General features: G+C 35.6%; 1 protein-coding gene across 1 annotated transcript; it reads left to right on the plus strand.

Annotated features, from left to right (window-relative positions):
• Positions 1-605: 605 nt before the first annotated feature.
• LOC129267664 (F-box only protein 47-like) lies at positions 606-20294 on the plus strand. The gene is made up of 10 exons (XM_064104319.1): positions 606-976; positions 9886-10072; positions 10912-11076; positions 12203-12279; positions 13791-13938; positions 14985-15185; positions 15635-15790; positions 17596-17738; positions 18439-18598; positions 19228-20294. Exons 1-10 carry the CDS (start codon positions 932-934, stop codon positions 19347-19349), a joined length of 1404 nt encoding a protein of 467 aa, XP_063960389.1. The 5' UTR covers positions 606-931; the 3' UTR covers positions 19350-20294.
• The last annotated feature ends 5047 nt before the right edge of the window (positions 20295-25341 follow it).

A 25341-nucleotide genomic window follows, 5' to 3' on the forward strand; every position in this document is an offset into this window, starting at 1 on the left:
TATGGGAGCAACTAAGGGAGGGACCGCTTTATAATAGGGGAGGGGCAAAATCGATCCCCATCATGCCCCCGGCTCGGGTGCCGCCAGTGATAGAGAGAGGGAGGGAGGGGGTGGGAAGAGAGAGAGAGAGAGAGAGAAAGAAAAAAAAGAGAGAGATAATAAGAAGAATGGGAGGAAGGAGAAGAAAGAAAAGATGAAGGAAGTAGCCAAGAAGTAGGAGAAGAAAAAGTAGAAAAGGAGAAGAAGAAGGAGAAGGAGGAAAAGAAGAAGGAAGAAGAAGAAAAATAAGAAGAAGGTGGAGGAGGAGGAGGAGAAGAAGAAGGAGGAGAAAAATAAGAAGTGAAAGAAGCCCGAAGGAGAAGAATAAGAAGTGAAAGAAGAAGGAGGAGAAGAAAAAGAAGTGAAAGGAGAAGAAAATCATTACAGTGTTCTTGTACTGATCTTGTATTTTTCCTGAATAAATATATTTCAATTAAAAAAAAAATTACTATGTACTCGGGACTGTATATGCTGAGGGGGAAAACGTGAGACTTTTTTGTTTGCTTTGTAATAGACATCGCATATCGATCGATATTTATGCGATCGCGATAACACCAATAATTGATAGAAACGTCATCAATCAGCTGTCGCGATCGCGGTCATTTGAAATTTTGTTAGGTAATTCGGGATAATTTTCATTCATGTTTTTGGCTATTGTTTTAGCTGAAAGTAATTTTAGTTTAATTTAAAGCTACACAAGCAATCCTGTTTGAGTTCAAGTTCTGCAATTGAGTTGAACTTGTGCTTTTGACATTACTTTGGTCTCGAACGGAGTCGGAGACGGAGAGACTCCTCCGAGACCCGGAACCGCCTGGCTGAGGCCCGCAACGCCCAAAACAACAACGGAGCCAATCGGTCCAGACAGGCGCCAGGCGCGGCCCAGGACCAGGACATGCAGGGCAAGGCCAATGTAAAGGAGTCAGGGGGTGCAGAAAAGGTGAGGGCAGTAATTAATCCTATTATCATTGATCATTAATCCTAGTTAGTACCAGTATCATTGATCATTAATCCTAGTTAGTACCGGTATCATTGATATCATTTTGGCAATGAAAATGTAAAAAGTGATGGAGTTAGGCCCAAAAATACTGACACTGACACGACGGGAATAACTGCGGTCGTTTCCGGGGATTCAATTTCTATACTAAGTGTTAGGCCGTGTATTACTAGGCTAGAAATTATACAGTGCGTATAAAAAAAAACGGGACAGATTTGAAAAGTCTATAAAATTTTTGTTTCAATTTATGATCTCTATATTTTAGGTGATCTGAGGTCTTATCCTTCAAATGCCATCAAAATAATTTAGTTTCGTTCATGCTTGAGCGAACACGGAATGTTTTTGTCTGGGGTTAAAAAAGAGACTTGCGCCAAAATGGCATAAAATGATAAATATGATGGTCGGACTTCTTGCTAATCGGCAGACTTCCTCTTAACCTTTTCATTATCTTTGCCATAATTTTTGAATTATGCAGTCAAAATTCGTTTCCAAATCTACTTATTTGCTTGAATAGTTCTGTTGTTGTTCGTTTTTAATATGTTCTCTTTCAGCTTTGAATATTCCTTCTCTAACTAAGCAAAAACAATTTTTTTTTCAACCAAAGTATGGGAGAGCGTCAATTTTTTTTCAAATCCTTTCATTGTGTGCTAAAAAGGTTATGGTGCCTTTGAACAGTGGCATACTGATGGGTGAGGGATCGGGGTGCCCACCCACCCTCCCCCCCCCCCAAAAAAAAAGGAAATAAATAAATAAATCATGACCAAGAAAAAAAGTGAAAAAGAAAATCACAGAAAACATAAAAAGTGAAATATGATATCATTTTCTGAATATTATGTCAAAATCAAAAAATTTGATATTCTAATAAAAAAGTGGAAATGTTTTGCTTGCTCGCTTCACAACTTTTAGTACATTTTACCCAATCTGCCTTATAAATTGCTCCTTCAAAATTGACTCAATAGGCTACATCATTGCCATTGAAAGACATGAATCCTTTCCTGTTTGTCCTGCCAAGCACATAATTAAACTTGAAGGATTCAATAACCCCTTAAAAATAGGATTCATGTCTTTTATAGGTACCATAACATAATTTGTTTCACATAATAAAAGGATTTGAATAATTACAAATTCTCCTATTTAATAATGCAAATCTTCCTACTTGGGTTGACAAAAGTCTTCTTTTCTTACTTATGAAGGAAAATTCAAAGGTAAAAGAAGTTTAAATGAAAAACAAAATAATTCTGGTAAATAAATAAATTTGTAAATGAAATTTGACAGCATGATTTGAAAATTATGGCAAAGATAATGAAAAGATTAAGAGGAAGTCTGCTGATTGGCCAAAAGTCTAATCATCAAATTTCTCATTTCTGCCATTTTGGCGCAAGCCTCTTTTTGAACCCCCGACAAAAACGTCCCATGTTCGCTCAAGCATGAATAAAATATATTTTTTTTAATTGCATTTCAAAGATAAGACATCGGAGCATCTATTAACATCAAAATATAGATATAATAATTTGAAACAAATTTTTTATAGACTTTTCAAAACTGTCCCGTTTTTTTTGATACGCACTGTAGTACTACTAGGGCCTAGTCTATATCTAACTTAGACCTAGGTCTAGATTAACCTAGGCCGGAGCCCAGGAGTCCACCTTGCCCCGGGGACCTCCACCATGCATTTCCACATAGACACGGGACTAGGGTAGATTGTGGTCTCAATTGGAAAGAAAATTGTGAAAACAGAAATTATGCACTTACCACGATTAGCCTACCGGTATTAGTATTATTACTATTATGGATGAAGGTCTATCGTGTGGCAGTATCCTGACATCGAGGCACAGACTGGAACCTCAAAATAACAAAAAGTTCTCCTACCCCAGTCTCGATCGGCCATTTTGTTATGAATTTTGAAAGAATTAGGAGAGGTATGATCGCGACAAAACTTTTCGTTTTTTTGAGGTTCCAGTCTGTGCCTCGATGTCAGGATACTGCCACACGATAGACCTTCAAGGCTTCATCCATATAATCGTAGTAAGTGCATAATTTCTGTTTTCACAATTTTCTTTCAAAGTTATTGAGACCACAATCTTCCCTAGGCCTAGTCCAGCTCCAGTGTCTATGTCTAAAATTAATGCACGGTGGACTCCTGGGCTCTGGCCCGCGAAGCGGGCCGGAGCTCCCTGGGTTAGGTCTAGATGAGACCAAAAACTTCAGTCTCTGTATTTGGCTGTTCCCTGAACTGCGTTGGCTCCACTACACTAAAATGTCAGAAATTGTTAAATCCCCAGAAACGATGGTTATTCCTACTCTACAGTTAGATCTAGATTAACCCAGTCCCCAGGTCCAGAAGCGGGCCTGAGCTCCTCAGGTTAATGTTAGATCTAACGTAAGACTCTAGGCCTAACTGTTACTGTTACTAGATCTATCATCTAGGCCTAGACCTTCTTTTTCAAGAAACTTGCATCTGTTGCGATCAAATCAAATGCAAATCTGTTTTTCGTACTGAAAAAATGTGCAATTGCCTTGCCCTGGGCCTTGGCCTTGGTCCATGACATGATCTAGACTAGAGATCTAACTTTCAATTGCAAATTGGTGATTGATTGCTTATCTGCTCCTTAAACTGATGCAAAGTCAAAGAGTTCGATCTAAATTCTAATGTAATAATAGATTTGCTTCTGGAGTTGGTCTAATTTTATTTGATCTAACGTAGCCTACTTAGACCTCTACTAGATCTAACTGTGTTAGATATATCAATTGTAACACTGCAACAAAATGAAGTCTTCATTCTGTTGCAGTTTTACAATTGATAGATCTAACACAGGTCTAAGTATGTAAGATCATTTTTTAACAGTTGCAAATTTATTATTACATTAGAATTAAGATTGAACTCTTTGCATCAGTTCAAGGAGCAGATAAGCAATTAGAGTCTAGATCTAATCATAAATTTGCAGTTAGATCTAGATTTAGATCTGCTAACAGTAACAGTCTCATACTCAATCATCAGACATCACTTATCAGCACATCAAAGACAGAAACTTTTCACACCACACACTAGTATTCATGAGTCTAGATCTCTAGATCTTGGTTAAATCTAAAGGTAGAATCTAACGTTAGATCTAGACCAACGTTAGATCTAGATCTATGACTATGGCTGTTGTTAAAAATTAAGATTTTTAATGACAGTCTAGACTCTAGATCTAACTTAAACTGTAGTGTAGATCTAATGTTAAGTCTAATATTACAGTTGAATCAACATACAATCTTTGTTATGAGGAAAGACTGAAAGTTTGAAATTTCAGACTTCAAGAAAAAAAACTCTTGCCTGACTGTATCTTAAAGATAACCACAGCCTGACAGAGCAGACATGATCCAGGTCTATAAAATCATGGATTGATGGCCTTGATCACACTTGATTTTTTGATCATCTAGATAGATCTAGAAATCTACTAGGAAATGGAGCTTGCAGCCATTAATTGTTACAAGATTACAAAGACCAGATCTCGATCTAGAAATCTACTTGGAAATGGAGCTTGCAGCCATTAATTGTTACAAGATTAGAAAGAACAGATTTAGATCTAGAAATCTACTTGGAAATGGAGCTTGCAGCCATTAATTGTTACAAGATTACAAAGAACAGATCTAGATCTAGAAATCTACTTGGAAATGGAGCTTGCAGCCATTAATTGTTACAATATTACAAAGAACAGATCTAGATCTAGAAATCTACTTGGAAATGGAGCTTGCAGCCATTGATTGTTACAAGATTACAAAGAACAGATCTAGAAATCTACTTGTAATATGGAGCTTGCAGCCATTAATTGTTACAAGATTACAAAGAACAGATCTAGATCTAAAAATCTACTTGGAAATGGAGCTTGCAGCCATTAATTGTTACAAGATTACAAAGAACAGATCTCGATCTAGAAATCTACTTGGAAATGGAGCTTGCAGCCATTAATTGTTACAAGATTACAAAGAACAGATCTAGAAATCTACTTGGAAATGGAGCTTGCAGTCATTAATTGTTACAAGATTACAAAGAACAGATCCAGATCTAGAAATCTACTTGGAAATGGAGCCTGCAGCCATTAATTGTTACAAGACTACCAAGATCATTGTTACAATGACTGGGCGTTGTGGCGTGCGCCTGTAATCCAAGCTGTGGGGAAGTTACAAATTACAAAAAAAAAAGCTTGTATTGTTCCTTAGTCAGGATCTGAATGTTGGTTGCTGGGCGTTGGGGAGACCCACGGTCACCGGTCCCACATGGTATGTTCACAGGAGCCTCGCCTTCCTACTTTTCGCTCTTGTGACAGAGAGCGAGGGGTGGTAGTCCAGGATAGAAGGGGTCGAACCTTGTTTTTTTATATATACAATGTTTTTTTATGGTTTCTTGTCAATTCGAGGGTGCTGATTCCGAATCTGAATGATGCCACTCGTGTAACCTTGAGCATTTTCTGCAAATTGGCAAAATCCAATATGGCCGCCAAAATATTCAAATTACCCATGAAAATCATAAAATTGTCCCCACATTGGCTTTAAATATGCAATTGTGCTGCCGGAGTGAAATAATATCTGAAAAAATTATTTTTGTCAAAATATTTATTTTCTTGATATCAAAATGGCCGCCATCATAGACCCCTATACAATATGAATGGGGAAAATTAATTTTTACAAAATTGAGCACTGAAATGCAAGTAATTATGATCTATGAGTGAAGCAATGTCTGTAAACATGATTGCTAACGATATATATCATTTGTTATGTCACTTATGTGATAAATCCTGTATTTTGATATTCAAAATGGCCTTCAAAAGCCCTAACACTATTATGTACAATGTGAATGGTGACACAAAAAAATCACAAGAGTGAGCACTAAAATGCATTTTGTTGAGATAAACGAGTGGAATACTGACTAAAAACATTATTGTTAACGAAATTTATTATTTAACATGCCATGTATGTGATAAACCCTGTATTTTGATATTTAATATGACCGCCAAAGGCCCTAAAATTATGATCTACGATGTGAGAGAGGACAAAAACAATCACAAGGTGAGCACTAAAACATATTTTTTTGTGGTAAATTAGTGGAATACTGTCTTCAAATATAATTTGCAACGAAATATATTATTCGGGTTTCATATTTGTGTTAAATATTGTATTTTGACTTTCAAAATGGCCGCCAAAAGACATTGACTGTATTATGTACAATCGATCTGGGAAACCAATTTTCACATGAGTCAGCACCATAACATGCATATAATTGTGATTTAAGAGTAAAATAATGTCTGAAAACATAATTCCTAACAAGATATATCATTCATTCTGCCAGGTAGGTGATAAATAATGTATTTTGAAAGTCAAAATGGCCGCTACAGGCCCTAACGGTAGGCCTATTATGTACTTTGTGAATGGGAACATATAATTTTAACAGAATTTGGCTTTGCTTGACTAAATGGTGTTGCATGTATGAGTGAAATATCGTCTAAAAATATGATTTTGTAACCAAATAGATCATTTCTTATGTTATTTAGGTGATAAATGCTATATTTAAATTTCAAAATGGCTGCAATATGTTTCTTTGTGGAAATTATCTTTCCTCATTCAAATTTTACATATTAAAATAAGAGACTATGGCGGCCATTTTTCATTTTTAAAAGGCTGCATTCATCACCTTTATGACACAAGCTATGATATATTTCGTTAGAAATCATTGGGTTTAGACAATACTTAACACTTACATCAAAATTAAGCCATTTTCATAGTAAAAATTTTGTCAAAATTATCTGTCCCCAGTTACAATGTACATACTACTTTGGGCTATGGCAGCAATTTTGAATTTCAAAGTAAGGCCTTTATTACCTTCTCAACCATTATGTGATGTATTTAGTCAGAAATCATGTTCAAGACCAAATTGTACCTATACATCACATAGTTACGTGCGTTTTTGGTTCTCCTTCTGGTGATGATTAGTTTCCCTATACGCATGTTACAGAATTTGTAGGGGCTTGTGCGGCCGTTTTGAAAGTCAAAATACAGTATTTATCACCTATGGGAGAGGAAATGTTATATTTCATTAAAAAAATCACGTTTTCAAACAATATTTTCCTTATTCAACAGAATTGTATGGATTTCATAGTCAGGCAAATCCTAATTCTTTCAAAAGTATTTGTCCCCATTTACATTGTAGATAATACTGTAACGGGCTCAAAGGGGCCATTTTGAATTTTACAATACAGCATTTATCTCATGCATGAACAATGAAATGATATGTTTCGCCAGAAATCATGTGTTTAGACAATATTTCACTCGTATAGATTACAATTACATTCATTTTATTGTTTTTACTCTTGTGAAAATTAGTTTCTTCATTCGTTTTGTTCATAATACAGATAGGGCCTATGGCAGCCATTTTGAATGTCAACATGCAGCATAATTACCGAAATTGCAAGGGAAATGATATGTTTCGTTAGAAATCCTTGTTGTCAGACAGTGTTACACCAATATTTCGCAGTTATTGGCATTTTAAAGTCAAACAAATTCAAAGGTTGTGAAAATTATTTGTCCCCTTTTATATATTGTACACAGTATAAGGGGTCTATGACAGCCATTTTGAATATCATAATACAGCATTTATCACATTAGATAGTATACAAATGACATAGTTTTGTTAATAGTCATGTTTTCAGACAGTAGTCCACTCGCAGGTCACAATCACATGCAATAATAGTGCTCTTGTTTGAAAAAAATATTTTCCCCATTCATATTCTACATAATAAAGTATACAGGGGTTATGGCGGTCATTTTGAATATCAATAAAATAAATATTTTGTCAAATATCGCTTTTCCAATTGGTATTTCACTTCTGCACAACAACTACACGCATTTTATAGCTAATGTGTTGGCAATTTTATGATTTTCATGGGTAATTTGCATATTTTGGCGGCCATATTGGATTTTGCCAATTTGCGGAAAATGCTCAAGGTTACAAGAGCGGCATCATTCAGATTCGGAATCAGCACCCTCGAATTGACAAGAAACCATAAAAAAACATTGTATATCTAAAAAAACAAGGTTCGACCCCTTGTCTATGGGGCCTATCCTGGACTATGGGAGGATTGGGCGGGTTTGGTGCACGCGCCGTATGGGACGGGTGGCCGTGGGGTTCCGCCAAAGAACGGCTGCCGGCGTTCATATCCTGACTAGTTATTTAGTTACCTGGTTGATATACACACAAACCTCTGCTGTGCAAGTCGTGTTATGCTAATACATCGCGCCTGATAGCAATTTGTTATTATTGTTATTAGTTCATAAGCTTGTGATGAAAATTTTACAATTTTACTATTTTTAGAACTTTTTAAACTCAACCATAATTGAATAGGTTTACAGGTGTTTTTGTAATATGCTTTTAATGCATGTATTTCACATTGTAACAACTAAAAGGAAACGATGTTTGGATTTTTATACCAATATTTCACTCATTTTTATCAATATTTCTGTATGTGGTGGAAGACATTTATATCATTTTACAAAACTATGTCATCCTTTATATTTTAAGTAAATGTTTTCAGGTTTGAGCAGGACGGATTCTTGGGACGAGCGATTACTCACCCCCCGCATACCTTTTTTTAAAACCCGTATGCTTAATGAGTGCAAGGTGCCAGGGGTGACTGCTGGGTGAGTGAGTTCAGTTGTTTTAGACTTAGTGTCTTTATGGTTGTTGGATGAATGATGAGCGTGGTATGAACGTGAGTGTGTTTTGTTTTGAAAGTGATTGTTTGTCGGCCCTATTAATGCATAGCTCCGGTGAAGTTATACAATGTAGCTGACCCTACAAAGTTCCACCTGAGCAATGGATTTGAATAACCAATATCATTGCTCAGGTTGAATGGTGTTGTGGGATTAGCAATCCTTGGCTGGAGCTGTGCATTGGACTTGACTGCTCGCTCGTCCCCAGACACCCGCCTGTCTTTCGTTTTTGTTCCTGCTTAAAACTAAGTTTCTTATTGTTTGAATTAAAGATGTTTATCAATAAGCATCCTTCCACCACCACCACATTTCAGTGTTTGTATTTTTTTTTACTTCATCTTTTCCTTTTAGTATACATAATATATTAAGTTGCATTATATTTTTGTCATCATTTCAAGTTTGATGTTTTTAAATCTGTACACTCTATGTATATATACCTGTAAATTGTACGCAATTCAGCCTTTTGGCTGCAAAGTGCAATAATTTTAGTAAAACCTTTTCAATTTCAATTTCAATTTCATTGATGCAGAGGTTCGAGGTTCGAGCCCTGGTCACGTTTTTCGGACGGTGACGTTAAAGGTCGGTCCCAGACGTAAATAATCATATCTGATTGATACACGTCTGACAAAACTCAAATACACACACACACACACACACAAGATTACAAAGAAGGAAATCTTAAAAGGCTTTGACATGGCTCCATTTCACAGAGATGCATCAGTGAAATGGAATAACCTCCCCTCTAAAGGCTCTAAAGCTCATCTATAAAGAGCTTCAGGTCCAGCTTGTTGAAATTTCGGACTTGATTGACCCAGGTGAATTTTTTGCTTGTTCTTGATAAAAAACTGAAGTATAGCGGAATTAAAACAGTGTTCCAGAATTTTTCATGAGAAGTCAACAAGAGGGAAATAAGTTTTTATTAATAAAAGGCTTCAATGCTTTATACATGTACATGTATGATGGAAGGTATATTTTCAAGGTATAAAATGTATGTGATGGCAATGCACTTTACAATAAAAATATAAACAAGGAACTCAATGTGCAAGAGCAATTAAAAGTACCAGTACTTATCATTCCTTTTCAATTTTTTCCTTTATAAATTGTAGATGATGGATGTCTCATCTGATACACCAACATGTACGTATGGGACTATACATACAGCGAGAAGAAGCAAGAGACTGCAAAGGAAAGCTGAAGATAAAGAGTTTAGTGAGGCAATGAACAATTCCCCCCTTGGATATTTCTCTGTCTTACCAGAAGAGGTCATGTACATTATCTTTTCTAAACTTCCAAGTAAGTTGTGAAACTTTTTACCCCCCCCCCCAAAAAAAATTGACGAAAGTAATTATTTATTAATGCCCTTTTTTTAGTGAATTATCATCTTTGTTATTATTTTTGTTGGTTGATTATGTATAGGTATTTTCCTTTAATGATCTGGGCTGATTCACCCATATGCAGGGGTGCATAAAAGCATTGATTCAGGAAAGATTTTTTATTGAAACAATAACTGAAAGTTATAATCTCATTTCATGTAATTTCTTTTGACATAGTCATAGGAATCAAAGGGGGAACAAATAGAAACAGACAATATTCTTTACCCTAGATCATGGTCAATGCAGTGAGGTCCAATTGTATAAATTGTGGCATTGAGAGTTGTAGATTAAATAATCGAATGGTAAAACTGACATTCGTCCCAAGCCTATCTTTTATCAATCAAATGAAATATAAAAATTTTGTTAGGCTATGGCTATATTTTTGTATAATGGTGCGTTCATATCTTAGTTAGATATTGGATATAGAGATAGAGATATTAATTTACATTTACCGGTATTTCCATGATGATAAACCACCGGGTTTCTAACTTTTTATTTCATGGTTTGATCTATTGCCCCATATTTTGAACTTGGGTCTTTTTTAACTCTGATAAAAATTTGTAGTTTTACCTTGGTCCTTAGCAGTTGTGTCAGAAATCTCTTAAGGGTAGAGGTTCAATTTTTCAGAGCATTTGGAGCTCAATTCATTCACGACTGTCTTAGAATGACAATTTTTTTATATTGTAAAGCCCAGACTAACATTTGCATCATTGTTATCTGTCATATCTTATATTTCTATTTCTCTTTGGTGTTCAAAAGCAATGGACCTCAGCCACCTAACCCTTGTGTCAAAATCAATGCGGGACATCGTGATGGCGTACAACCTCACCAAACAAGGCATAAACAAGCTCCTGTCTACAGGTTGTGCAAGGAATAAGAGCAAGAAGAAACGGATTGATCTGTGTTACTGCTTCAAAGACTTGGGTAAGTGCTGTGGCACATTGCCTCTTGGTCTAAAGAGTACTTCCATTGGTGTCATCCCCATACGGTGTAATCCTAGTTCATCTGCAAATCATTTGGTCCAATTTCTACTAAGCCCATCCTCTTCCCCAACAAGAAACGTAAATTTAGTATTCCTTCCTGAGCCTATTGCCCTCCAGGGCCCCCATCTTTCGATTGATCCGAACAACCTCAACTACATGTATGTATGGAAATCCATCAATGTCATAATTTTTTCTACAAGAAATTTGCACAATGTCTTTTATAAACAATGAGAAGCACACTAATTTTTCAAGAACACAATGAATATAACATGTAAATATACATCATATAGAAAATATTTGAACAAAATTGCATTTGAGGTGTTGACATTGCTGGCTTTCCATAGTTGTAGTTGATTGGATCAATCGCAACTCTGTGTTGCCCAGGTAACTCTGCTTAACTCAAATCTTTTGGGACCACAGAAATCTGTTCGACTTGGGAGAAATTCTACTTAGATGAATTATACATGTGTAACAAATCTTTTTGATATTCTGGTAAAAGAATTACTTTGACCTAGGCGAATATTTTGAATAAAAAGAAGGTTGACTTGGGCAGAGTAACTTGTATTCGATATTACCAATTTCCATAGAATAATTAGCCTTGGTATGTTTCATGAGCTAGAATTGTAAAATGTATCACAGTTTAAGTTAGGGGAGTGTTTCCTAAAGTAAGACTAATTCTTAGACAATCGGGTGCAAGGATTTCAGTAAATTATAACAGTTGTTGGTGAAAAGTACTGACGATTGGTTTCATGAAAGTCTCCCCCAAAAGTGAGATTAGTCACCGTAGACACAATTTTTTTTAAAATCACCTCTTTATTTATCAATCATGCAAATCATAGTAACAAATGTAATGAACATAAAACCCTGGTTATCGGTTCTTATCAAACACGATACAGGGTGACAATAACATACAATATAGATGTGGTCATAAACATGAACATGCAAAAATAAACAAACATATTAAAGCATGGCCATTTAAGTAACAGAGACATGAATGAAGTTCATACTTTGAAAAGAAAACTATTTAGAGAATGTATATTACTTAATGATGTTTCTGTTTTCTGTAGGTTTATTGGTGAAGAGATCTACTTGCCTATACCCTACTAAGGAGAGACTGAGACTGATGGAAACCTTGTTTAAAGAGGTATCTTCATTAAAACTATTTGATGGTCAAAATTTCAGTTTACACTGTAGATGTAATTGATTATTAAATCTACCACATTCAATCTTCAGATTGTTCTTAGTGTTTCACTCTTATATTACCAGAAGTAATTTTTGTGTGCTACTATTGCTGTCCTTGTGGGTAATAAAGTACCAGTAATCGAGGGGGGGGGGGGTGGGTGTCTTTGCTTGTAATAATCATAAGATATTTGAAAATGATACTACATGACGAAAGAGCTCCGTTTGATAACACTATACCCCTCTTCTCCAAGTACGAAAACCCTACTGCCCCAGGCATGCAATGCAAGTATCAAAACACCTGTTTCTTGACCTCGGTCCGAAGATAACACAACAGCCCGAGTGCGGTCCGGGAAAACATGTCGCCATTTTTTATTCACTTACTTTCCTTATTTCGAGGTTGATTTTCTTTGTTCGAAATTGAAAATGGGCTAGCATTGAATTTCTGAATACAATATGCCTTTGAAAACGTGATTAAATATCGAATACAATAATTTAATTCCAAAGGTCCTTCTACAGGCAGAGAAGACTTACGTAATAGCACAGCTGTTGTTATCATTTCGTCCTTGGCTCAACGCTCATAATCTGGCCTGTGGGGATTACCTGGCCAAGCGGGGTTGATCAGGTGGGTGTTTCATAAAGCTGTTCGTAAGTTAAAAGCGACTGGTGATCATGTCTTGCGGTAAATGGTACAATTGGCGATGGTCACCAGTCGTTGTTAAAGTCGCTCTTAACTTACGAACAGCTTTATGAAACGACCCCCAGGGCTTGGAAATTATGTTTTAGATTTTCAAACGCAAAATGGGGTGAAATACCGCAGTTTGCAATCCGAACTGCGGTCCGTTCCCAAACGGGGGTAAGACGTAATGATAAACCATATAGTAAAATATTATTCATGTAATACATATTTGTTTTTTTACACATTTTTCACATTTCCAAGGATCTGTTTTGTCTAATTTTGGCGTTTATAATTTTTCCCTGAAGTAATACACCATAATATTTCTTAAAAATGTGCAGAAAATCAGAAATGTCTGTGGTGATAAATATTTAATTTCATCCTATGCATCAGACATGCGTATTGTGTATTGTGCATTGTGGTGTTGTGGTTCTGACTCGCTTTGTAATCAGAGGGTTATTTTTCTTTAACCCCTCCACGGCTTAGTGTCCTTTTGCAAGGCGTAGATCAACATTTTGCCACTCTCCACCCAGGTGCTAAATAAGTACCCGCTAGGATGCAAAAGCCTATGTATTACGCCTAGCAATTGAGTCTTGGAACTCTTGTTGGAACCCCCCCCCCCCCCCTTGGGAGTTGAGAAAGTGCATATACATGTCTTTCGTGCGAGCATGCCAGGATCATGTGACCATGGTAATAACAATTGCAATGTAAAGGTCTTAGTACTATAAAGTGCTATGTAAATGTATTGTTATCATTATATTATTATTATGCATATTATTATTATTATAATACCTGATCAGCTAACCAGCAGTGTGAAGATTGAGTCATCGAGGGTCAACTACTGCTTCGGTCAGTTTCTCAGCATCTTTGTGAGAGGGTGGGAGGAGAAGGAGTGTCATCGAGCATACTTTGCTATCATCGAACATCAGAACCTTGCCCTTAAAATAGGTAAGTGAAACTTTAATATTCATTCACCTTGTCAAAATTCAGAGTTTCGTCATTTTCGGAGACTACCTACATGTACCTTTTGGTTACCAGTTGCCACTCTTGATCAATAGTACAATGGAAAATGCGGGAAATCTGCTATGAAAATACGCTTTAACAGCCAATTTAAAGTGGGATTCTTGCTTAAAGATGCGGCATCAACTTTTGACAAGGTGTTTAACTCTCTCTTGGGAATGTCATGGGTTCTTTGTTTGTTTGAAGATTCTACCAAAAAATGAACCATGGTTGCTTTTCAAACATTCACAGTTTTATAACAAGTCACTTCTTTAAAGAAAATAATCATCATTGCCACAATCATTATCATCATCATTGCAATCATCACCATCACCATCACAGGTACTATTACACCTTAAAGGCCGTATCACTGATATGATTTTTATTACAATATGTGTTAAGGCCACCGCACACCTTACGGCTGTTCGTGATCCGATTTTTGAACAAATCGCATTTTGCTCATTTTCTGAAAATGTGAATGGAACATATCATTTTATTTGAGGTTAAAATTAATTGAAAGAATACTAATATAACCGTTTTGTAAGATTGTAAGCCTTTATTTTGGAGTAAAGGCCAAATTAGTTTCAAATCGTAGCAAATTGTACGACTGCTATGACGTCATTACAACAAGATATTAAATAGGTATTTGTACGATGATTTAGAACATTACACAGTAAGATATTTCAAATCTCAATATTAGCATCAAATTCTACTACGTTTTATTCCAAAATTGAGTCGCAGACCAATCGTAAGGTGTGGGTCGCCTTTATACAGCAAGTGTTCTGACGGGCAAGCCAGTTGCCGAGACTGGATTTTTACGAATGATTGAGGTCTTTGATCATCTTCACCACCATCATATCATAGTCATCATCATCATCATCATCATCATCATGCCATCATCATTGTCTTCACCACCATCACAAACATAGATACTAGATTTATTACACATACGGCTCTATCACTTATGATTTTGATCATGTTATTTGATTATACAGCAAGTGTTCTGACAGGCAAGACAGGGGCCAAGATTGGTCTGGAACTGGAAGTGAGGTCTTTCCTTCGAGGCGTGGTCCTGGACCAGGCGGACTCCTTGGAAGATCTTGCGATGTGGCTTCATTTCATCCTGAAACCCTACCCCATGGTTCACCAAGCGAGGGTGCTCTTGCTTCTGTATGGACCACTCAGTAGAAGTAGAGGTAAGCATGTTGGTTAATATTAACTTGGTGTAGAAGCACTTGGATTACCTCACAGATAATCTAATACCAATATGAAATTAACAGTTCTGAAGGTTTCCATGGCAAATAATGAATCATAGAGTTTACATGGTACACAATGTATTATTTTATGGGCGTATGTTTGGTCCTAAAAATGACCAGCCAAACTCTTTGAGGTTATGCAAACATTTTGACGAGTGTGTTCGTTTTGTCGTCTGGAGAATGAGCAAGAGTGTAAAAAAAGCTATATATATATATATATCATATACCGCTCCCTATACAGCTCCCTGATAGAGTGTGTATCTAGCTTGCTTTTGCTACTTTTGCTCATTCTTTTAAAGACGAAATGAACATGTTTGGAGTTTGGATGGTTCTTTTCAAGAACAAATACATGCCCACATGTTGTTTATATACCCTCTATTCTCATATAGACCAGATAGACTGGACATTCATGACCAACGATGACCCCATTTCAGCTCCTCTAAGCTCCGCCCCATTCAGAGATCTAGCCGTAGCCATCAAAGCCCTGCACAAACACAGAGATTGGAACACAGATAGTGTCATCAGTGTGCTAGAAGAACTCACAGGTAAAATGTGGTTTTATGATTTAAAACATTTCAACATATTGTGTTCACACTGATCTTTCAAGTTGGGATGGTACTAGGTTTACATCTAATTAAGATATTTATAATCACATTGGACTACAGTGTCATCAGTTTGCTAGAAGAATTCACAGGTAAAATGTGCTTTTATGATTAAAAACATTCCAACATATTGTGTTCACACTGATCTTTCTAGTTGGGACGGTACTAGGTTTACATCTTATTGAGATATTTATAATCAAATTGGAACACAGAAGGCGTTATCGGTGTGCTAGAAGAACTCACAGATAAAATACTTGTGAGTTATAAATTGGAATATTTTCACATATTGTGTTCATACTGTGATCTTTCTAGTGGGGATGGTACTCGGTTATAACATCTACATGTAATTCTCGCTACCCCAAATAGCGATTTCGCCGAGATCCGGGAAAATCCCTGTAACGCGCATTGCATTATAGGATAGCTTTTCGGTATTACAACTTCCTGATCGGAAGTCCAATGCACTGTTTTGCCATTCAGATCAACAGTGCCGTCATGCACAACAACACAACGTCGCTTTCGCTCGGAAAGTTCGTGATCACAACCCTCTCTTTCACATTTTCACGTGAAATATATATTTTTTTTCTATTTATAATTCAAATGGAATCAAAACTGACCAAATTAGATAAAAAGTATTATAATCTGTACATATTACGCTGATTGCCATCGATTTCAGCGTGGTGGAAAACTCAGTATCGCGAACCTCGCGCGAGCATAACTCTGAACCGGAAGTGGTGATGACGACCCGACGAAGTGAAAATTATCTCGTCTCGCGCATTATGAGATTTTTGTTCCTATTTGGGGTAGCGAGAATTGAGATATTTATAATCAAATTGGAACACAGACAGTGTTATTAGTGTGCTAGAAGAACTCACAGGTGAAGTGGTTATGGTGTTAGTGAAATATTTTCACATATTGTGTTCACACTGATCTTTCTAGTGGGGATGGTACTAGGTTAACATCTAATTAAGATATTTATAATCACATTGGAACACAGGCAGTATCATCAGTGTGCTTGAAAAACTTACACGTAGAATACAAGTGTGTTATAAAATGGAACGTTTGCACCCACAGTGTATTGTGTTTACACTGATTTTTCAAGTGGGGATGTTACTATTAAAGTTAACATCTAATTAAGATATTTATAAGAACATGTTAAGTTGAATATAAAAAGTAAAATGTGGTGGTGAGGGGGGGGGGGGCAGTATGTGCATACATGATAGTGAGACTGTTGCATGTTCATCATATTGGGAGTTTATGGAAAAGAAGCATGAAAACATTATGCTAAGTTTACATCTAAAGGAGATCTTCATGTTATGGGCTATCAAATTTAATGTGGGAAAATAGAAAAACAGTATGTGCGCATGGTGCTAAGTTTACATCCAAAACAGATTTTTATGTGGATGAGATATAACAATTATAATTAAAAAAGAGTTAATGTGCACAGTACTATATCTACATCTAATTGAGATGTTTAGTGGAATATACTAGTACCAAGTATAGTGTTGGATTAAAAGACAACAATTTGTGTGCATGGTATCTACATCTAATTGACCTTTTCTTGTTGAGCAGTATATACTAACATGCACAATGTGGAAAGTGAAAGATGTAATTTTACATGGTACTAAGTTTACATCTTAATGAGATCTTCATGTTGAAATCTAATGTGTAAGAGGACAAATATTCTCCCTCTATTAAAAAAAAACATGATATCAATCCAACTCATGCATTATCTATGCCATTTTTTCCAGGATGTCCTACTGAATGGCAAACTGAAAACACAGCCCGGTTACTTGTGATGTGCGGGGAGAGCATTTGTGTTCCAGTGCTGGCTAGCAAGGCTATCAATGGGAAGACCTCACAGCTAAGCTCAGTTATCGTCGCACTGGCACTGGTAATTAACAATTCCTATTTCATTTCATTTCTTAAATTAATTTATTTCACATCTCTTTTAATAGCAATACAAGCAAACAATTTCAAAATTACACTGACAAGTAGAGAATGTACATGTAATGTTGTAATTACCATTGTTGAGTAGAGAATGTGTGGGACAGACCAGAGGCCATCGGCATTGTGAGGTGTACCCCCTTATTACCACTCAGCACATATGGAAGCACCCAGGAAGAAAAAAAAATGTACAGACACACTGAGATATATGCAACTCAAGATACTATCAAATTGCTCAGTTAAGTCTAATCGTATGACTGGCAACTATCATTGATGTACATAAAGTAACAATTAATTGTAAATATTACATGTTGATATATTATTGTGGAGCATTGTGGCTCAGTGGATTAATCTCCGCACTTAGAAAAAAGGTTTTGGGCTCAAATCCCAGCCATGTCATAATTTCCTCCACCAAGATATTGATCCACATACGCTGCACTCAACCCAGGTGAGGTAAATTGGTATCTAGCTAGAATTAATTCCTGTAAACACTGAGCACATAACAGTAGCTTGGCTAATTATGTTGCACTTATTGTAGAGCGCTTTTCAGATAAAGAGGTGTACAGTGCTATGTAAGCAATTAAATATAATCATTTATTAATTATGATTCAGCATATCTTTTCATGGTACATTCCTTTCTTTGGTAGGTCACCTATCTGAGCAGTTTGAACATGTCATGGCTGATCCACATCTTACAAGAGATATGCAAGATCGTACCAAACGAGCACGACGTCGAAGCCCTCATTGATTCCGTCGTTGACTACTTCAGGCACATCATTGTGACCATACCTGATAATAACCAGCCAGGTAAGAACACAAGCTTTTAAAATTCTAATCCCTGCACATACTAAAGCTCATGGGAATTACAAAATTCAGTATTCGATGAAGTAATAAAGATCATTCATTCGATCCGAGTTCCGAAACAGTTCCTTTTGCAACAGCCACCCTAACCCTTCTTCTACTCCTGATCCTTCTCCTGACCCAAAGTGAAATATATATATATATATATATAATATTTATATATATATTTCATCTTGGATGGCTGTTGCAAAAGGAACTCTTCCCCCAAGTTCAAACAGCACAAACAAAATTTATGAAGGAAAAATTGAAATTACTGAAAACATTCTGCGATCTAGATTTTGAGTTTCATGAAATTTATATGTATCATAATGAACTCATATATTATCTCTCATTGACTTTCATGATAGGCAATTTATGATGGTCTTTGAATATGAGGTGGAAGCCTAGTTTCTGAGCTGAATGAACTTAAAGTTTCTTGGAATCTATTTTCATTTTTCATTATGTTATGTCACAGTACTGCTATGTCAAACAGCTTCTGTAGTTATTTTTGTAATCCTGTATAAGCGTGTTTGAATTCATAAAACAAATAAATGCTAATTAACTTATATATTCTCTCTCCTTGAATTCCATCATAGGCCATATGATGATCTTTGAAGATGTTGTGGAAGCCTACACCAGCTTCACCAAAGAGCTCATGGTTGCTTCAATCATGCCTTCCTACAAACTCGGCTTAAAGAATCGGAATCATGAAGAATAGCTCCACACCTTCTTCCTCATACAAAGAAAACTATGTGGGGCCTGTAACACAAAGGTTTGCAATTAATCGCTAATTGAATCTATCAAGGTGATTGTTGCATGCTTTGCTCTAGTAGACTGACTAGGAACCAATCAGAATTGTTCTTTCTTACTAACGATCAATCACAAACATTTGTGTTACGGTGCCCATCAGGTCTGCCACATAACAAAAAGTTGGGCTATTGATCGTGGGGCTGATTTTTGTGATCGATCATATACAATAATCAATCTGATCAATTGTGAAAATCTTCCCCACTATCAATCGCAAAGTATATATATATGGTGCCACAGAGAACTGCCTGCATGGGCATCATTGTTCTTGGCCCTGGTTGAACAAAATTTTGTAAATGAACATGGACCGTTTGGGACTGAATTTGAAAGTCCATGTACAGTCATCGTCCCCACCTTGTAGGACCAGTGCCCCAGAATTGGGTCTTCAGCATCTTTTTTTATATTGAAATGATATTCCATGCTTGGGACCAAAGTATTGATATACATAGCAGTTATTCAACATCATTATGGGCATGCATGTGATAGTCAACAAGAAAGTTAACACAAAATATTCTTTAAAAAAAGAATTATTACAAAAGAAAATGAGGAGACCTAAAATCTTATAGAATTGTTGTTCATGATTGCCCTATTGTATGATATGAAAGCAATATTATAGTCCTTGCTATAGTCTACCAAAAAAATTTCCATGTGAAAAATTCTATTACTATTCTTGAAAGTGTTTTCATGTATAATATCGAAGTCAGAATCTAGGTTGTTTATATTTGATCTAAAAAAACTATTTTTTTTATTCATGTAAAAGCATGTATAGATGTTTATATTGCACTTAAATTGGGTATATTTATTTATTCATTTATTTATTATCATTGCTATAGTCTACAAAATAATTTGTCCATGTAAAAAAAGGAAAAAAAAATCTATTTAATAATTTATTATACAGTATTTAAAAGTATTTTCATTTATTGTATCAATGTCAGAATTTAGGTTGTTTGTATTTGATCTATGAAAAACATTTTTTAATGATGTAAAAGCATGTTAAAATTATATACAGATGTTTACTTTAACTGTGTATATTTTGTATTTATTTATTTATTATGAGGAAGAATGGAAACATATACCTCTTATGAAATGCCAAATGACTCTAAAAGAGAGTGCATATAAGATACAAATATTTTTATTATGTTAATATCCATTGATATTATATGTAGACAACACATGTATTTCATTGACTCAGGTGGGGCATACTGTATATATTTATTTTTAATGATTTATTGTTCCTGATTTGCCTGAGAAAAATCTTGATAATCCTTTCTGTATTCTATTAATTTGATATATTAAATTGAGTATCCACTCAATTCACCTAATGTATTTCAATAGTTTGTGTGTGTCTATTCATCGTCCTTGAAAATTTGATTATATTTGCTGAACCAAATATTTCTTGTGAAAAGAACTTGAACGAGGTATACCACTGATAGTAGAGCTTACAAATTGATGGAGATGTTCGGATGGTAACATAAAAGATTGCGGCTAAACGTCTGAAAAAATTACAGAAAGTTTGATTAACACAAATCCATTAAGTTCAGGCCTTCAGGGCCCTGTCTTAGAGAGAATTGCGATTGATCCGATCAACCACAACTATGGCAAGCAACAATGTCAACGTCTAAAATGCATGTTTGTTCAAAATATTTTCTAAATATGATGTTCACCATTGTCTTGATAATTTAGTGTGCTTGATCTTTATTTACATAGGACATTGTACAAATTTCCTGTTGCAAAATATTATGACACTGAAGGATTTCCATATAGTTGATGAGATCGACTCAGTAAAAAAGGTGCCCAGGTTTTTTAATAATCCCTTTAAACGTTTTGAAAGTTATGTTTCTGCAAGAATCATACGTAGCAGACATTACCAATGTTGATGACGAAGAAGAATATGAGGAGAAGAAGAAGTACAGATGGGGGGGGGGGGGGGATTGGGGACATTTCCCCCTCCCCCATAAAAATAAAAATTCATGACCATATAAGAAAAAATAATTAATAAAGAAAGAAAAGGAAAGAAAGAAGGGTGAATTATGATATCATTTTCTAAATGTTATGTTGAAATCTAACACAAAATTGTATTTTTGTAATGAAAATGCAAAATTTTTGCTCAGTCGCTTCGCTTTCTAGCTCGTAACATACTTTTAATGGCTGTATATGGCCACCTACCCAGGACCAAAATCCAATTGAAACCAGTTGCCGGATTTCCAACTGGTTTCAATTGGTTTTAACTGGAATTTAACAATTTCCAGTTGAAACCAATTGAAACCAGTTGGGCAACTGGAAATCCTAACTGGAACCAGTTGGGTAACTGGAAATGACTTCCAATTGGAAATGATTTCTAACTGGAACCAGTTGAGTAACTGGAACCAGTTGAGTAACTGGAAATCCCAACTGGAACCAGTTGGGCAACTGGAAATCCCAACTGGAACCAGTTGGGCAACTGTAAATCCTAACTGGAACCAGTTGGGTAACTGGAAATGACTTCCAACTGGAAATGATTTCTAACTGGAACCAGTTGGGTAACTGGAAATCCTAACTTGAACCATGCAGTTGTGTAACTGGAAATCCTAACTGGTACCGATTGGGTAACTGGAGATGACTTCTAACTGGAAAGATGGGTAACTGGAAATGAATTCTAATTGGAACCAGTTGGGTAACTGGAAATAAAACTGGAACCAGTTGGGTAACTGGAAATGATTTCCAATTGGTTTCCAATTGGAAATTTTCCAGTTACCCAACTGGATCCAATTGAAACCAGTTAATTTGCATATTATCTGCCAGTGTGCACAGATTACCGGTAAGGTTTTATGAGATTCATCATCATTAACAATGTATCTATTTAATTCTTTTCAATTTCAAGTACCACACTTTTTAAAGATAAGTATTTAGAATACTTAGCAGTGAAAACCATGTTCATAAATGTTATAGATTATAATTAAAACAGATTAAAGGATAATTAGTACACCACTAACTGTTACTTTATACCTTTATACCGCATCTACTGGAAAAATACAGTTGTGTCTGCAGTCAAGTTTCCAGGTCTATCTTGTACTGTACATTGTCTTCCTAGCTTGGATAAGTTGTTATCTGTGCTATTTGTGCTTTGCTGTCAATTGGTGTCAATTTACCAAATTACCAAATTACATCAAATAAAAATACATATATTTGAAGATCTTCCATATAAATATATATATATGAAAGTCTGTATTTTATCAATGCCCTTTACATTGGTATTAATAGACATATAACACTGCTTCTATGTTGGCATGAGCAATAGTTAGTGCAAATGCTAATTAATTTGTAACTAATTAAGTTCATTCCTACTGGAAGTTCCAATTGGTTTCAACTGGTGCAGTTGAAACCAGTTGCCTCCAAAATTGGATTCAATTGGTTTTAATAGGGAAATTGGAACAACTGGAACCAATTGACACCAATTGCCAACTGGTTCCAGTTGCCCAATTGGTTTTAACTGGAACCAATTGGCAACTGGTTTTCAATTGGAACCAATTGGTTTTAACTGGAACCAATTGGCAACTGGTTTTCAATTGGAACCAGTTGTTCCAATTTCCCTATTGAAACCAGTTGGCCAACTGGTTGCAATTGGTTTTGCCCTAATTGGTTTTAACTGGATTTTGGTCCTGGGAAATAGCCCCCTCAAAACTTTTGGCTCGATGCGACTGGGAAGAATATTGGCAAAATAGCTAAACTTACTCTCTTCTAGTGTCAATTTCCAAGACAGAACATAAAAGACTTTTCCAAAATCAAAATGAATTCATCAAACTTTTCACAGCCCCGCCCGCGAATTTTTAAACCGTAGGATGGCCACTGAAGAAAAATGAATTAGTCATGAGTAGTTCGCTTCTTGCGATCAATTAGTCTTTGATTCAAGGGTGTAGGAGACCCTTATAAAATTCTCTTCTTAAAAAAATTAAAGCAATTGCTTATTATTCTAAATCACCCCTGTTGATTATAAAGATTAGTTATTTGTTTTGTTTTTAAAGTAAATTAGTGTTTGTTGACGGAGGAATACTCGTATCTAGAAGCTTCAGGTTAGAAATATGTCTCTATTTATAGACTAAATGTACAACGTGACGACAATGGTGTTGCTCAAATCTCTCCGGTCGCTCTCTCTCTCCCCCCCTCATTCCCATTTACCCATGTGTGGTGAAATGAGGTTGACATGACAATGCTTGGCTTATTTTTTCTTATTCGTCGGGATAAATGCTTGGGTTTTTTTTGTTTACACTGTCAGTTTTTATTAGTCTTTATTACAGTATTTATCATAATGACAAATAATTTTTTAGCAAAAGTTTTTGAGCGTTCTGGTGAATAAAAAATGATCCCAAGTATGTCTAGACCGGGAGTCTAGAATGAAAACAAAATTTGAATGAATGCAACTTTATTAGTGTTTTTTTTAGACAAAAGTTATATTTTAAAGATTTATTGAGTGTGTATATGTTGTATAGACTCACCACAGACAGGGTGGTTGTGCTTTGCAAGTTTTCTCTCCACTCTCTCTCTTTCAGTGAGTCTCTCTCATCTTTTCATGCTTTGTTCATATAATTTCGTTTTCATCTGCATTTTATTCCTTTACTGAAAACGTACATTTTGAGGGGAAAAGTTTATTTTCTTAAATTGTTCTGTGTCCAGATAATTTCCATTCTCTAATGTAGGACACTGCCTAAACGGAATGACATTCAAATTGTTTTAATTGTGTGTAATTCTTCTTGGGTAATATAATTAGCACAATACGTGCATTGTTGTTTATCTTCAGATCTAACTGCAATTTAATCAAATGAATATTGATATTATGTTTATGATTTTGAAATTAACACTATCCATTCATGTATTTATCATCTGCCATGCATCACTGACCACATGTATAACATCACTTATCCACCCCTCCTCCCCCTCTCCCCCCTCTCTTCGAGTCTCTGTGTCTCTTATTCCTCTCTCAAAGTACATGTTTACTTCTTCAAAATTTCTTTCACATTAACCATAATTACATGTTATATTACGGTTTAAATATTGATATCCTGTTTATGTATCTATCATCTGTCATGTATCACTGAACACAATCATGTATGACATCACACCCGACCCTTCGCTCCATCGCCCTTCACCCCCCCCCCTCTATCTCTTACTCCATCAGACTTTCTTTCACATTGATCATAATTATATATAACATTACAGTTAATATTGCGGTTTATTAAATTGTAACTTTATACTGTATACATCCCTTCACACAACTGACAAAATGGAACATAATAATAGAAAGCATTATGTTTACTGGCCGATCATGAAAGCATACGTGTCTTTATTTCTGTTCTCTCTCCTCTACAAAAAATGATTTATATGAATACAGGAAATCAGGGATATGTTCAGCAGCTGTTAACATTTATCCATCACTGTTAAAGGGCAAGTCCACCCCTCAAAAAAAAAAATTATTTGATTAAAAAGAGACAAATCAAAGAAGAATAACACTAAAAAAATCATCAAAATTTGACTTAAATGTGATATTTATGACATGCTAAAGTTCAGCTTAATTTAACAAAACAGTTATAAGCACATCCTAGTCGGTATACAAATGAGGGACCAATTACATCCCCCACTCACTGTTTTTTTTCTTCATTTTATTGCATTTATTTAGCTTTGTGAACACATCGATACTAGGTTATAGGGTTGGTCGAAAACATGATTGTACTGTATACCAACTGCTATTGCTGTGGTTGTGAAAAGAAATTGATTAACTTAACTGGTATAAAATACAAAGAACGGTATATCAATTTAAAACAATTTCTTCATCAACCAGATTAATGTGATGCAATTAAATGAAACATACATAATGACATAAACTTTCTCTGTCCCACAAAGTTGAAATTATAAAAAGATAGTGCAGTTAT

The sequence above is a fragment of the Lytechinus pictus genome, chromosome 9 (genome assembly GCF_037042905.1).
Source record: "Lytechinus pictus isolate F3 Inbred chromosome 9, Lp3.0, whole genome shotgun sequence".
NCBI lineage: Eukaryota > Metazoa > Echinodermata > Echinoidea > Temnopleuroida > Toxopneustidae > Lytechinus > Lytechinus pictus.